This window comes from Schistocerca nitens, chromosome 3, assembly GCF_023898315.1.
Source record: "Schistocerca nitens isolate TAMUIC-IGC-003100 chromosome 3, iqSchNite1.1, whole genome shotgun sequence".
In the NCBI taxonomy this organism is placed as follows: domain Eukaryota; kingdom Metazoa; phylum Arthropoda; class Insecta; order Orthoptera; family Acrididae; genus Schistocerca; species Schistocerca nitens.
The window spans coordinates 601,594,062-601,609,871 of record NC_064616.1 but is presented as its reverse complement, the minus strand read 5'-3'; the positions used below and the strand labels follow the sequence as shown (position 1 = coordinate 601,609,871).

The 15,810-nt window shown below is 38.9% G+C and overlaps 1 protein-coding gene across 1 annotated transcript in view; it reads right to left on the bottom strand.

Moving 5' to 3' along the window:
• Positions 1-15,810, bottom strand: part of LOC126248527 (nonsense-mediated mRNA decay factor SMG7-like) — a 194,137-nt gene that overhangs the window by 44,675 nt on the left and 133,652 nt on the right. Inside the window, exons 15-17 of the mRNA XM_049949581.1 lie at positions 12,111-12,254; positions 4,965-5,040; positions 823-942 (exon numbers count right to left, since the gene is read on the bottom strand). Of these exons, the coding sequence (XP_049805538.1) occupies positions 823-942; positions 4,965-5,040; positions 12,111-12,254 (340 nt within the window). The remainder of the gene's footprint in view (positions 1-822; positions 943-4,964; positions 5,041-12,110; positions 12,255-15,810) is intronic.

Here is a 15,810-nt window from a genome sequence, read left to right as displayed (position 1 = left end):
ACTTCCACAAGTGGCGAGTCTCTATGGCACTGGCACCAGCTCGCATATTTGCGCCTGTGGTGCTTTTGCCCTGGTTGTGTCTTGTTCGGATGAGACAGCAGGTATGATGTACAGTAGCAGCACATTAAAAGTGTTTCAGTTGAATTGATTCTGAATTATTTCTCTTTCCCATGTCCTTGAAATTAATGCTACCACATTTGTTACTCGAATGGTAATTAGTTTCTGTATTATAATGTGTTGAATTGGAAAGTTTAATTATAACTACCCAGTATTTCATCAAGCACTGCACCCAAATTTCATAAGAATTCTGTGTCAGAAATTACTATGCACAGAGATTATGCAAAAGAATTAAACTGAATTCCAAGAACAACTATCATAAAAATTGCAATCCAGGCCCAATATTCTACTTTGTCAGTACCCATTCCTCCCCTTGGAACTACTAAATAAGAACCGATATATAGCAATTTATTAACAAGATCAGTCAAGAGCTCTCTTGAATGGCAATACACAGCTGAATAAATCCTGTTATGAGTAAGTCCCAAGTTGTCATCCTCATGATCCCCCCAATTTTTGCACTTCTCCTTACATACTGGAGTATTATTTTTTATTTCTTTCATTGTTATATTCTACTCGCATAGCTGAGAATTTACGAAAACATGTGGTACTGGAATTTTGCTCCATTTATTTTCCTTTTTTCAGATGTTTGAATATTATGGCCAAGAAGACAAGGAACAATTTATGACCAAAAATTTACATGCTATTAACATATTAATCTTGTTAGATTAATTTTTTCTTTTTTTTTTTGGAAAATACGTTCAATACCTTGTCTTCAAAAGTTTATGATTCTCTTGTTCTGACAGCCAGATACCAAACTCAATCAAACGGGAAGCACGGAGCTTATTTGTTGTTTCAGCCTCCATCTTTGGCTCATCAAATACAAATCTGTAAACAAAGAATAGAAAAAAAAGAAGAATTATATTAAAACAAGCTAAATAAAAAATTTCATCAACATACTGTTCAAATTTTCTTACAATGATTGGAAGAGTGGGGTGGGAGTGGGTGGTGCGGGTTGTGAGAGGAGGAAATTCTCTCTGACTGAGGTATACAAGAAATAGAAATAGTCCTTCCTATGTAATTTATTCATAGAATGGCCTCAAACTATAACATGTTAGATGAAGATGTAATGTTTCTAGATAGGTACCTTATGATTTGTTCAGACTGTAAGGTTGCAGGGTTGCTGTTATCAATGTGAAGTGTTTGTGGCATGCCTGTACAATATCATCATCTCAGATTACAAACCAAGTCAACTAGCACATGTACTGGAAGATGGAGCAGAGAATGTGCTTCCTGAAATGTCTGAAATCTTGTCAACTGAAGTGCTTAGTAATCTGAGGAGATTTTACTACTGTATTTGTGTACAACAATGAAAAAACCGCAATAGATAATTAGTTTCACTCCTATACATATACAACAATGTTACTTAACTATAACAAACCAAATTTTTCATTTTTGTATTAGAACTCTCTTTCATTTTACTGTATTAGCAGTAGAAAACACAGTGTACAAAGTTTATACAACCAAATAATATAGTCGTCAATTACTCCGCTGAGAGTACACAGTATGCCACTGCCCACTTGTGGACCAGTAAGAGTGTTTATGTTAGTTCCTGAACTTTGGCTTGCTGCAAATTTAATGCTCATGAATGATCCTAGTGTCTAACTTTCCAAATTGTCTGCCATTATTTTGAGAGTCATAAGCTGAAAATAATAATCTATGCTCATAAAACCCAAACTATGGATTCCTCTGAAATTGAGACAACATACCACATGTAAACTCAATAGAATCCAAGTCATATGACAAATAAATACGCAGCTTCAATGACCAAAAAATAAATTTTTTACCTGACATTCTATTTTCAGGATTCTTTAAACACTAAAAGAATTTTTTTCTGATTATAAATATTTCTACTGATGATTTGACGATGCACATTCCACCTGGGCAGCTGTGGTTAGCACATTGCTGCTGCTGCTGAGCACTCGCTACTGTTGAAGGCTGAGCAGACAGGTGGTTTCATAGATTGCATGCGCCTCGCAAAGTTGTTGTGTTACTGTTCTAAGAGCGATGAAGCAAATTTTCATGCTAGCGTGTGTGCAACACTCTTGACAAAGGCAAACACTGTAGAAAAGGGAAGATGTTTTGATAACGAGGTCCCTTGGAAGCTCCGCCTACTGAGCCAACCAAGTGACATAACGATGTGAAGATCGATAAACAATTGCCCACCAATCGATGAAACTGAAGAAAATCTGAGCAGTCTAGCTGAGGATGGCTTCTTTGAAAAGAATGACATCTCTTGCTACATCCGCACAGAAGACAGACAGAACAGCTGATGAATCATCCTGGGATCATTGCCCAGAACAAATGTGATCTTGTAGTCCTGACTTCTCCCTTTTACATCCAATACCAGGGTGAGGATTGGAAGGGTTTCCTCGGCATACTTGAGGTCACCGACGTGTTAGTGATTGGGATCAAGTGTCTGGACAACAACGCACTGCTCGGGGTGCAAGCAGTGTGCAAGAAGTACATGGCCCTAGCACTGGAGAAGACACAACAGAAAGATAAGAAATCAACAGTCAACACATTCTTCAGGGTCCTGCCATGGCTGTGAAGTGAAGAAACAGTCTGCAAAGGGCTGCAAAATGCTAGGTTCAGAGATGTAGCTGTAAGGCTACGTAAATCGACAGGGGCTGCCAATACTTATCCTAGCTGTGGAGGTGGCTAAGCTTCAGTGGTGGTTGGCTGCAGACCAAGTCTTTGAGCTGAATACACTTTTGGTCTTCTAGGTGACAATGGAGTCTCACCCACTGGAGCTTGATCCAAAGCCTCAGGACTGTAAGTGCCAAGAAGAGAGGCCATGTAGGGAAGTATTGCCGCAATCAGGCGATCTGTGTCAAACGCTCTGGCAAACGTGTCAGTCAAGCCCAGAAGACATACACTCATGTTCCCGCAGTGGTGGGCCACAGCAATGCCTGTGATAAGACACAGAAGGAGGAGGAGAAGGAGGAGGAGAAGGAGGAGGAGGAGGAGGAGGAGGAGGAGAAGGAGGAGAAACAAGATAGACCAGGCATGCTCAGTAGGTGCTAATGGGAAGAAAAGAAACCACACCATACACAAAAAACCCAAACATACTCATGAACAGAAAACCCACTGGCATCAAGCGAAGCCAAAATAAAAAAGGAAAACATAACAAACGGTGTATAAGAAATTGGTTGAAGAAGTGCAATATTCAACTACTGAAACAGCCCATCTTCCTCCATCTGACGGGAGGACAAGGAGGAGCAGGAGGAATGCTCTCTAATATAGAATTAATTAGAATTTAGTTGAATTGAATGGTAAATAAACCAGGTGGAAAGAAAGGATTGACAATATGCTGCTTTATACATTAAGGACCAAATGTGATTCCATGTTCGGACAACCAACCCATTCTCTTCCTCCTGTGTTGAGCGGAAAACAAGCTCCTAGCAAGGTGATGTTTACTGTCATCCAGCTATTAAACAACTTGCAGCCCAATACCAGACAACATCTGTAATTAAAAAAATACAGCCATGTCTTCTCCCTATGATTTTGGACATACTGACTTCAAGAAGTGAAGTGAACAGTATGGCAATTGACACTGTAGGCCAAGTTGATACAAATTTTGACAGTGTGGTGTCCAATTTTCCTTTATTCATTTATCTCAGACAGTAATGACCAACTACTTCAGAATAAATTTGATCCGACTACATTGAACGTTAAATAAACTAAGTTATTTAAACAGCATCTTGGACATAACGTAGTTACTTAAAAACATGCAAGGACATTCTGCCTGAAACCATACCCAGACATTTAATACTGGTATATTGTGTACAATGAAAGCTGCAAAATCATCCAGAAATGTGCCTTGTACTGGAACTACACAACCTATTTTATTAATAAAAATGGTAAAATTTATAGCATCATCTCCTCCTCTATTCAACATAACAATCTTACAAATAACACATATAAATGAATAATGGGATGCAATGATTAGAAATTTAAGAAGATAACACAAGAAGAAGATTGTACCTACTACGTGTATCATGCCCATTAACTGAACTGGAACAGACTTATATGAAATGTTGCAAGTTTAAGGAAGCTTACTGTAGAGGGTCAAAGTATTCAATATGGACTGCCTTCCCTTAACCCACACTGGATGCTATTAATGAGCTTGCTGGTACCTATACTCCAGGAACAACAGTAGTTCATTACATAATGCAAGATTTTTTCTTACAGAAGTTATTAATACTATACCATGGTTACTAAAGGAGCAAGTGTCCCTTCTCTAGTTTGAGGAGGACTACCAGAATAGTTGGAAAACATTGGACACCTGAACATCTTACTGCTGTCCAAACAGAAGTTTCAACACATCTCTTCTTTGGGTATTTTCTGGCAACAACCTTCCTCAATACAGTGGTTATAATCATATCAAAACAAAATGCTACTGACAAACTGTTGTATTAGCTCAGTGTATGCAAGGGCCAGCATCAATGGAACTGTTTATCAAGTTCACTTCTTGTGACTGACACATTATTCACCATTCTGCACAGAACAAGACAGAGTCACTGCATCTGTGAGATCTGACACAATCCGCTTCCCACTAAGATAATACTATGTGTCACTTTTAATGAAACACTTCTTTTACTATTACTGAATTTCTTCAGCTGCAGTCAGAGAGAGCTTTGAATTATAATTTCACTTTAATGATAATTATTAAATACATTCATAGATAACTGGTGTTCAACAAATTCTGGATTGAGGTCGCTACATTGAGAAAGATTTGTCATGAGTTTTATAGACGATCATCCCAACACATTAAAGCTATATCATTCGCCAATGATACACACACTAATTTTATTGTGCTCTTTACCATTTGAATACTGTGACCTTACCTATAATTGTTCAGCAGCCGTTCCAGAGGTATGAAACACTGCAAATTTTTATCTTCTGGAAGAGGCACAAATGTCCCTAAAATTAAAAAAGAAACTATTAGTGAAACTGTGGCGCTTGCGCGCGCGCTGTGCTTCTGCCAAGTGCCATCAAAAACTATTGGTATGTCAGTCATACCATCATTTATTTCAACAGCTTCATTTGCAGCACCCTTCATTGACTCAAATGCAACACATTCCACAGCAGCTCCAATAAATCCTGCACACTTTTGGATTTTAAAAGGTGGGCGTGGCATATTCATCACGACACACATTGTTTCTGCTGCAGTGTGTCCTTTGCTAATAGCTCTCAATCCATAAAACCACCTAACATTTACTTCACAATAATTATCTTCACACTTATCAGAATTTCAAAATGAGTGAGTATATTTACAACTGGCACAATTAATGATAAGTTTCCTGGCTAGTCCACTTGATACCTCACTGTCTTCATGTAAACTAACTGGCCCTCCAGACATTTTACAACACACACATTCACGTAACATCCTCGTTAGGATGTGTAAATCATCAGAATATAACCTAAAACATTGAATTTTAATCTTGAAAGCACTAATGGGTGTTTCTCTAGATACTGACAAGTTTGCCTGTATTTCATTGTTTGTAACTTCATACACCACACGTTGAACACAATGTTTCCCTTTATTCGAAAAACACTTCGTTTTGACACCATACTTTACATTTTGAGAGATTTACCAATCTATTCGTCACTTTTCCTCGGAAAAATGTTAGCACTTCAACATACAATGTGTGTTTATACTATGAAATGATACGATACAGTGCTATCAATACAACCTTTCTAACACAGCAATCCACAGCCTTGTATATAAAAAAAAAATAAAATACTTCTCACATGAGTTTGTTACATATATTTTATTTTGAAAATTGCAAATTTTATAATGAGATAATTATCTGAAAATGTGGAAAATTTTTTTTTCCGTTCTAACTCCCCTTAATATCCTTAAATCCCTTATACGCACCTCAGTTTCACTTGGGGATCAAACTGCTCACTTGCCTTTTGGCAACTCATGAATAGGTCATTGGCAGCTCAGCTACTGATTCATATAAAGTCAACTGTGAGAGGGATCAAAAACCTATTTGTTTGCACACATCTGACGTCATGATGAGTAATCGCTTGATGGCTAGTGGCCGCTCACCAACCTCAGTACTGAGGCTGGGTAAGGGGAGCTTGTACCATGACCAACAGTCACTGAAGTATTACCCTTTCAGTAGGCTGAGTCTAAAATCTGTGGGTGCAAAGATCCTGTTGTACCATACACATTGCAGCCATAGTCAAAACAAAGATTTATATAATTAGAGCTACATATGGTGTTTATTCTGAACCCCAGCCCATCAATCTGCACCAACTTTTGAAATTTGGATGCTACTTTCAGAGCTCTTCCTTTAGGATTCTCAAATGTAGCAGCCAAATAAATGTGTAGTCAAATAACCCATACAAAGTTGAATGCTTGATATGCTCCTTAGGTGCAGGTCAATTACAACAGAAAATCTGCATGAGAGATTGAAACTGATACATACATTTTTGTCTGCAGAAAAGTTAATGTGAGTATTCTCAGTCCATCTGTACACTCTCTCAAGTATTCCTGCAGATGAGATGTGGTTACTACACACATTTGTCAGCATTCAAGAAGGCATTTACTGTATGTAAAATATCATTACAAGTCACTGAGAGGACACATTTCTGTAGAATAAAAAGAAGGGTATTGTTCCCAATGTACCTATAAAGCGACGATTGGGATTTAACATCCCAATGGCGATGAGTTAAGTAGAGACGGAGAATGAGCTTACGCTGGGGAAGATGGTGAAAGAAACTGAACTGTTTTCTGAGCGAAGGAATCATTCTGGTATTTACCTTGAGAGATTTAAGGATACCACAAAAAACAAACTTGGATGGTCAAACTCAGATGCAACGACTATCTCCTCATATGCCAATCCAATATCAATGCACTGTTGTTGTGGTAACAAAGTTATAATTTGTCAAGGAAGAATGTAATAAAATGGAGTGCCATTTCATGGAATCCTGGATGTGGTGCCAATAAAACTGACAGCCCCTCAAAATTCTAAGCCCGACAATTTATATGATCTGACGACATTGCAAGACATGAAAATCTATGCAGGAAGTGCTGTCTTCCCCTCAAGTTATTGTAGAGCTGTACCTTCTTGTGGTCTAGTGCTAAACTTTCTGCACTGTGAATGTAAGGTCATAAGTTTTGAGTCCACGAGTTTCAGTACCTTTAGGTTAACTTCATAAGAACAAATTTATTGCCAAGCCCTAACAAAGACGTCTTCTCAAACAAAGATGAGTGTGAACAGGTAATACGAGGGTTGGAACTTTAATAGTGGCAACTATTTATTTACAGCTCGTACAAAATAGATGTGTGTTTCAAAATTTTACTGACGTTCAAAGTAGTCACCAACATTGTGTATAACATGTTGCCAGCGATGTGGAAGTCATAGGATACTCTTAGCAGCGCCAGTTGTGTTGACAGTTAGAGTGGCGCGGTCTATTGCTCAAATTTATAGCAGATCTGAAGCGAATGCCGTGCAGTGTTTCCTTCAGTTTAGAAATCGAGCTGAACTCTTGAGGGCTTAAGTCAGGGGAGTGCAGTAGGTGGTATAGCACTTAGCAGCCCCACCAGTCAAAAAAATCAGTAACAGCTTGCACTGTACGTGCTTGAGCATTGTCGTGCAAAATGATGGTCAGGTCCTGCAGAAAGTGTCATCACTTTTGTTTCTATGCTTTTCATTTTTGGAACACAACCTATGACCAGCTCAGAGACAGAAGCGACAACACTTTCTGCAAGATCTGACCATCATTTTGCAGGACAATGCTCAAGCACGTACAGTGCAAGCTGTTACTGATTTGTTTCACTGATGGGGCTGCTAAATGCTATACCACCTACTGTACTCCCCTGATCTAAGCCCTTGTAAGTTCAACTCTGTTTCTAAACTGAAGGAAACACTTCAGGGCATTTGCTTCAGAACTGCTGCAAATTCGTTGGGCAATAGACCGCGCCGCTCTAACTGTCAATGCAACTGGCATTGCTAAGAGTATCCTATGACTTCCACATTGCTGGCAATGGGTTATACACAATGCTGGTGACTATTATGAAGGTCAGTAAAACTTTGAAACACGTATCTATTTTGTACGAGCTGTAAATAAGTAGTTGCCACTACTGAAGTTCCAACCCTTGTATTTTGCACCCGATGGCAGAAAAAGAGTAAGAGTGTTGCATAGAACAAACTGTTCATCAGGGATGTGTCCATTGGAGCTGGTATTTGTTGCCAATAACTGAGGTGCCCTTCAATCACAGTATCAGATAATGACCAGAAAAACAGCATAGTGTGTTACTACTTCATGATAAAGCCCTTCTGCACTTGACTGATTTCACAAAAGAACCTATCAACAAAATTCCTTTCCTGACAAAAGAGTACTTTGAACCTGGCTTGACGACATCGTCAACTCTGAACCAGTTCATTTCTAGAAGTGTTGAATCTGCCAACTACCTGAGCACTGTCAGATTGTTTGAAATAATGTGGAAAGATTTTTCTTAATGATTAACTTCTCTCGTGTGTAGTGTTGTGCTCAATAAACTAATGAAAAATGCTATAAAAATATGCAATGCATAAACACAAGGAGGTTAAACTGATGTTCTTCTAGATTAAAACCAACAAGTGTATCAACGAGGTGAATCATGCGAAACAGAACTTCAACTACCTTTCAGAAAGTAGAAAAAAAGCACTAAAATTTCAGGTATGGCGTTTTCCGTTTTGCTGGATTCTGAGGGGGCTTTTGACGACGTGACTTCCAAACCCATGGTGAAAGCTGCAGAAGTGCAAGGTTATCAAGGCCACTATACAGGGTGTTAAAAAGAAAAGTGTTGAATACTTTAAGAAGTGGTAGTACTCATCGAAACAAGAAAAATAAGTCCAATAAACATGTGTCCAGAAACGCATACTTTCCGAGATAAACACGTATTTATAGGAAGTACTGGATAATGCTTGGTTGTGGATATTAGCATAGTCGTTGCACTGGCGCTCCACCAAACGTGTCAGCAGTACTCCACCTACTATTAAGTGATTTGCAATCAGTTGCACGGTTGGAGTAGTGTTGTAGGCTACATTAGTTTACGTTGTGTTTGTGTGCCTTATTGTACAGTACTATCATCCCTATTAACTATCACAGCGTTTTACCTTCTTCCAAATGTGAATTCACTTGTGCTTATTGTTATTGAACTGTTTGTACAAATGGTGTAGTACAGTTACACTTTATCCCTTCCACCATTTTTAGCAATGGAAGCCTACATCTTGACAAGTGAAATGGCAGATATGACATTCTGCTACGGTTTAGGAAATGGACGCAGCCTGCGAGCCCTTTCCCCCTATGTTGAAAGATATCCACAAAGCAGAGTGCCCTCTGATAAGCTGTTCAGCACACTTTTCCAACGTCTGAGAGAGAAAGGCAACCTTGCACCTCTGAGGGCTGACAGTGGAAGGCCCTGTACAGTCCACATGCCTGACATTGAAGAGCATGTGCAATGTTCAGTGGAAGAAGGCCCTGGGACCACTGTGAGACGATTAGTAGCAGCAGGAGGCGTGTCTCGCACTCTACCTGGAGGGTACTTCGTGAACAATTGATGTACCCTTATCGTCTGCAGTGCGATCAGGCTCTAAGGCCACAGGATCATCATGGCAGATGGCAGTTCTGTCAATGGCTGTTGCAGAAGTGTGCCGCAGACCCACTGTTCACATCCAAGATTTTATTTACCAGTGAGACAGGGTTCACAAGAGATGGTGTTGTGAATTTCCTTAACCAGCCTGTATGGGCAGATGCAAATCCTCAAGCAATTCAGGAAAGAGGGCACCAACACCAATTCTCAATCAATGTATGGGCAGGTGTGCTTGGCAATAGATTAATAGGGGCATACGTGCTACCATGAAGACTAGCTGGGATGCAATATCTGGACTTTCTTATTAATGTATTGCCTACCTTGCTGTAGGTTGGGCTACTGCAGCGACAAATACAAATGTGGTTCATGCATGACTGTGCACCAGCACACTTTCATCACAATGTGCGCGAACATCTGATGCAGACATTACAGGACCGCTGTGGTTTTTTAAGCACTCTGTATATGTAGGTTCATTGTGATCATGCTGAGTAGAAGAGAGGTAGAAGCCACGGTGACGGATGTGAAAATGGTGATCATAGCAACATCAGAGGACGTCCACATGGTGGGGTTTTATCCTCACAACTGTGGAGCCAATTGCTGAATGAACTCATTAATCAGTTAAATGCTACAAGTTACTTTTGCCAAGAGTAAATGCACTCTGAACACTGTGCAAAACTGGTGTAGGAAACAAGATCTAAGGGTTAGAAACAGGAAAACTGTTGTAATGCTGTTCAAATGGAAGCATATCCAGGACATGTACTGGCATCTTAGGCTCTCCGATGAAATTCTACCAGTGGAGGGGGTAGTGAAGTATCCAGGAGTAAGCCTGGATGCAAAACTAATATGGACCTCTCACATAAAGAACAAAATATGATCCAAGGCAAAAAGCACCCATGTGCACTGGAAGGGCCTGTTGATAGAACTAGGGTCTAAGTCCCAGCTTTGTGAAAAATCAATGCACTCCGTGTTTTTTTCCATCTTGTTCTTCCCAAAAATAGTTCCTAATTGTTTCTACAGCATGTGTGTTAATTCTGTATGGGCTTTGATATCCTTTATTCAGAGGTGTGTACAACAATACAATGAATTCATGCTTAAAACATTGTCTGTATATCCTTTGGGTGGCTTAACTTTTTAGAGTACACTGTCCTGAAGCAGCTCGTTATCATATTGCATTCGCTTATCATTTTTGACTGGCACTTAACAACCTGTCAACTATTATTACCTGTTATTTACCAAGTTAAAAAGATACAGAAGGTCTGACTGAACCGTTTTACCCATTTAGTCTGCACGCTGCCTTCACATCAGATTAATTTCCACACTGGCTTTTCACGAGTTATTTTGAAATTGTAGAATTTCTTATTTCTTACACTTCAATTTTATTTCTTAATGGAACTACTGCTGTGTCTAGTATCCATTTATTTTGTAGATTTTTGTGGGCAGAAGACATACAGCCAGATATCACAGTTCCTTCTGGTGTACTGTCTACTATGCCACTTTCCTTTTACATGTATTCTTTACTGGTGTTTTGTGTTACTTTGGATATATATTTCAACAAACTAGGAATTAAACAAAGAATAGCTCCTGCTTTTAGAGATCGTCTCTCTTTTGGAATTTCAACTAGTTTACTGTTGATTATAGACAACTGTGCTCTTATTATCAATCCCTTTGTGAAACGTGAATTACCCACAAAACAATTTAAAGTCAGATCTCTCCTTTCAATGGAATTTCTATTGCCCATTTTAAAATACATTCTCTGAAGTCACATCTGTATGCTGGAGTGAAGCAAGACTATTTGTCATTCTTCTCTTTTAAGTGTTAATAACTAGAATTCTGAACATTTCTACCTCACCATAGCTTTCACCTATTCAATTGTCACACACAATACCGTAAGCAAAAATACAATAATCAACATAGAATTTCAACAGAAACCACAATAAAGCAGAATTGTACCTACTTGAGTGAGGTGACACTGCCATTAGTAGTTTACAGGAATCTTAACTTTTTACACTACGCTACTTATGTTTATGTACAGCAAGACACCATATTTACTTTTTTTATACTTACTACAGTATCCTTTTAAGATAGAAATATATTTTTCATTGCCCTGCTAGCCTTACTAGCATTCCACAAAGTAAATGTTAAGAGTAGAGGATGAGGACACAGATGATCCCAATAAGAATTGAAGAAGAAAGACAATAATTACCTGGTTACTTTGACAATTTCTGTAATCCAACATACTATGCATTCCTTCTTACAAAATAAAGTTTATTACACTATTCTTCACGCCTCTTATTCCCCTTAATACTGCAAATGAAGTACTTTACAATGAGTGCATTTCATTGCCTTACAAAAAAATCTAAAGGAACATTACATAGAATTTATTTATCACATAACAACTTACACTTGTCTGCAGAAAAGTCAGCAACATATGGCTGAATCACATTCAGCAGCTTGCAAAGGCTTGGCCATATCTGTCTTCTGGTCGCAAATGCTTCTTCCCGTAGCACTTCGCTTTCTAAATGAATCCAATCCAATGTGAGTTTGACTGAAACAATGAAACCAGGAAATCAAAACTGCACTTCTGTCTACTACTGTTTAACATAAAAAAGAAGAAGAATCTCTCTCTCTCTCTCTCTCTCTCTCTCTCTCTCTCTCTGAGAGAGAGAGAGAGAGAGAGAGAGAGAGAGAGAGAGAGAGAGAGAGTCATGAGGACCATGAACTGAACCAGTACCTTATCATGCATTTTTGTTCACACTACTCTACATACGGGCTTCTCTGTTTCGCCATTCCCTTCCCTATTGCATGTTACAAACACAAAATAATGCCACTGACATATACACTGAATTGCATTAATGTTAAGATACACACTGTCCCAAACCTTCAGTGTCTGAGCTGTCCACAAGGAACATAAATTGAGTACTTCCTAAAAAGGGACTACTAGTCTGAAATGAATATTTATATTTCTTAACATAGATAACTTACACCTTGTGGTGACAACTTCATATCATAGCAAGTATTGGAAGTGATGACCACCAGTCTCATTGCATGCATTACAACTGTGCATAAAATTTTGCTGCACACACAAATATCCTTGTTATCTGATGACCAATGAGCTAGGCAGCAAAGACACTACCAAACAGATCCTCTTGTTTCTCCTGGGATTTTATAAAACAACAATTTATGCAACGCCACAGAAAAAAATACCTACGAGTCACATCTGGTAATTGTGCTGGCTGTGGGACAACTTCCCTTTCCGCTTTATGATAGTAGCTGATATTAACTTCCACTGTGTTTGCAAATGCAGACTTGGGTGTCTCAGGGGGGTGCGTGGTGCAGAGGAAATGCTTGGCAACACTATACTCTAATATGGGCCTTCGATGCATAAACATACAACTCAAGCTGCCCTGAGAGCCACAGAAACTGTGCCCAAACTATTCCAGAGAAAACCGGAGCTGTCAGCTCTTCAAACAACGTGGGGTTCTTACACCTTCTTCTTACAAGTTCATATGTAGCTGCAAGTGAAGTACTTATTTTCTCTGCATCGTGTACATAAAAAGAAGAAGAATTGGACAATTTCCTTACTCTCTGAAACCTTAAATTTATGCATGTTTGAAGTAAAATTGCAAATAGAGAGGCTGAATAGGCCAATTTCTACTTTAACAATTTTGCAGACAGTTAAAATGAAAAGTCACCACTTCAGTTGAAATGTTAATTCAGAACTGTACAGCAAGCACAAATGGCTGCGTTGTCTTGATTTGAAAAAGAGTCTTACATTGTTTTCCTTGTTTATTATTTGGAGGAGAACTACTGTGGACTAAACACGGTGTCTGTGTCATTCACTACACCCACGACAAAATTAGAAAACAAACTTTCTTTGGTCCATATGAGTAATGTTTTGAATCTGTCAAGTGTAGGCAATGTACACAGAGCTACCCAATTTGACAGTGAGTACAGGAGGTTCCTTGCATTACACAACCAATAAGTTACCACTAATAGGTATATACTAAACCTAATTATTAACTGTATTTGTTTCTGTGTTGCACTGGAACTTCCTCTCAGAGGACATGATGCAATTTAATCTTATTCTGATCTGCAATTTTTGTGCCTTGATTAATTTTAGTGCAGAATTAGACTCGGTATTAAAATTGCATTTAAAAAAAGTAACAGTTTTCAAAGGCACCTCGAAAACCATCCATATTGTACTCCAATGCATGCGTCAAGTATGCCAAGAGGAAATTAGTGTGTGGAGCCTTTTGCTGTAATAGCTGACAAAACCAGTGATGTAGCATGTGTTTTCCAGATGTGTATAGTTAATAGGTACTTCATTAATGGAAGATATGTTGAAATATTTTGGGACTTCACAGCAACAGAAAAGTATGATGCCCAGTCTTTGGCAATGTACATAATTGAACAGATAAATCACTACAAACCAATCATGCAAACATATGATGGTGCAGCAGACACGAGTGATTTATCACAATGGGTGAAGGCTCTTGTTAAGTAAAAGTTTTCCAATGCTTCAAACATTCATAGTTACACTCATCAGTTGAATCTAATTATGCTTAAAGCTGCTTCGATTAATAAAAAAGCGTGAATATTTATCACCAAATTTCAAGGCATTTCCAGCCTCTCTTCCGCATCTCCACAAAGAACAGCAAGTGTCAACAAAATAGAGTGAAAACAGCTGCCACATTCAGTGTCTACTCATTGGAATTTCCAATCAAGGAATGTCAACACTATTTTCTGATATAGGGAAGAAGATATGAAGTGCACAAATAAAATTAGCATTGGCGTAAAACAGTGTAATGAAAATACTATCCTAGAAATATGCGGTTTAAAAATGATTTTGAAGGGTGAACAGTTCATTTTCTAGCTCTCTTTTTTTTCATAAAATTATGATTCATGAGGATATTTTGTATAATCAGCTACTTACTTACTTACTTACTTACTTACTAGGTTGGCCACACAAACTGTAGTTTGTTTTTGGCCTCGCCAGTCACCTTCCTCCATCTTCCTCTGTCCATGTAGTCGTCTCCAGCTAGTTGCATCTTACACATATCCTCTCTAATCCCATCAATCCATCTCAGGTGTGGTCTTCCCTTCAGTCTGTTGCCTCTGATGTCTTCTTCCACCACCTGCCTGATGATTTGGCTTTCTCGCCACATTACATGGCTGTACTGCTTCGGCTTCCTCTCTTTAATCACAGCCACTATGTTCAGCACTTGTACAACTCCTGCTATTCGCAGTTTTTCCTTTTTTCCAGTTGTCTCCATCCTTTACTGGCCCAAAAATCTGTCTCATAGCAGCATTCTCAAATGTGAGGTGTTTTCTATCTTCTGTGTCACAGCCCAGATATATGCTCCGTATAGGATGACAGGTTGTATTACTGTCCTGTAGATCCTTACCTTCGTGGATCCTGATAGAAACCAGGATTGCAGCAGTTTTCAGAGTGCAAACCTTGACCTTTTTCCGGTATGGGTTCTTGCTATTATTTCCTGGTCCATCTCATTCCTTTCACTGAGGAGTGCCCATGATATCTGAACTCTTTTACACTTTCAAAGATTTAACTACCTAAATCTAAAGGTCTGTCGTCATTCTCTCTGCTCACAACAGCTATTAGATCTTCTACACATTCATCTTCAGGCCTGGTCTCACCGTCTCTTCCATTAATACACTTGCCATCTGAACCAGATCTTGCACATTCTGTGCTATTTATACATCATCCACATAAGCCAGAGTGGTTATTCTTCTATCCAGCTGTATTCCAGTATCCAGGCTTATAAACTTGGTCAGTGCTCTTTCCAGAACTAGATTGAACAGAATGGGGGAGAAGCAGTTGTCATGTTGCACAACAGCCTTCACCTCTAATTTCTCCAAAATCTTTCCATTCGCTTTCACCACCCATGTTCTCTCTTGTATACATGGTTGCGTTATTCATTACTTTTCTAGAACCTGCACTCTTCCCAGTTCCTGCCATATTGCTTGCCTGTTCACATTATCATACGCTTTTTGGAAATCCACAAAGGCAGTGGACATCTCTGAAATTCCCAGCTCCTTGGTAGCATTTATAGTTAGTCTCCCCTTGGTTATGAACTGTAGAT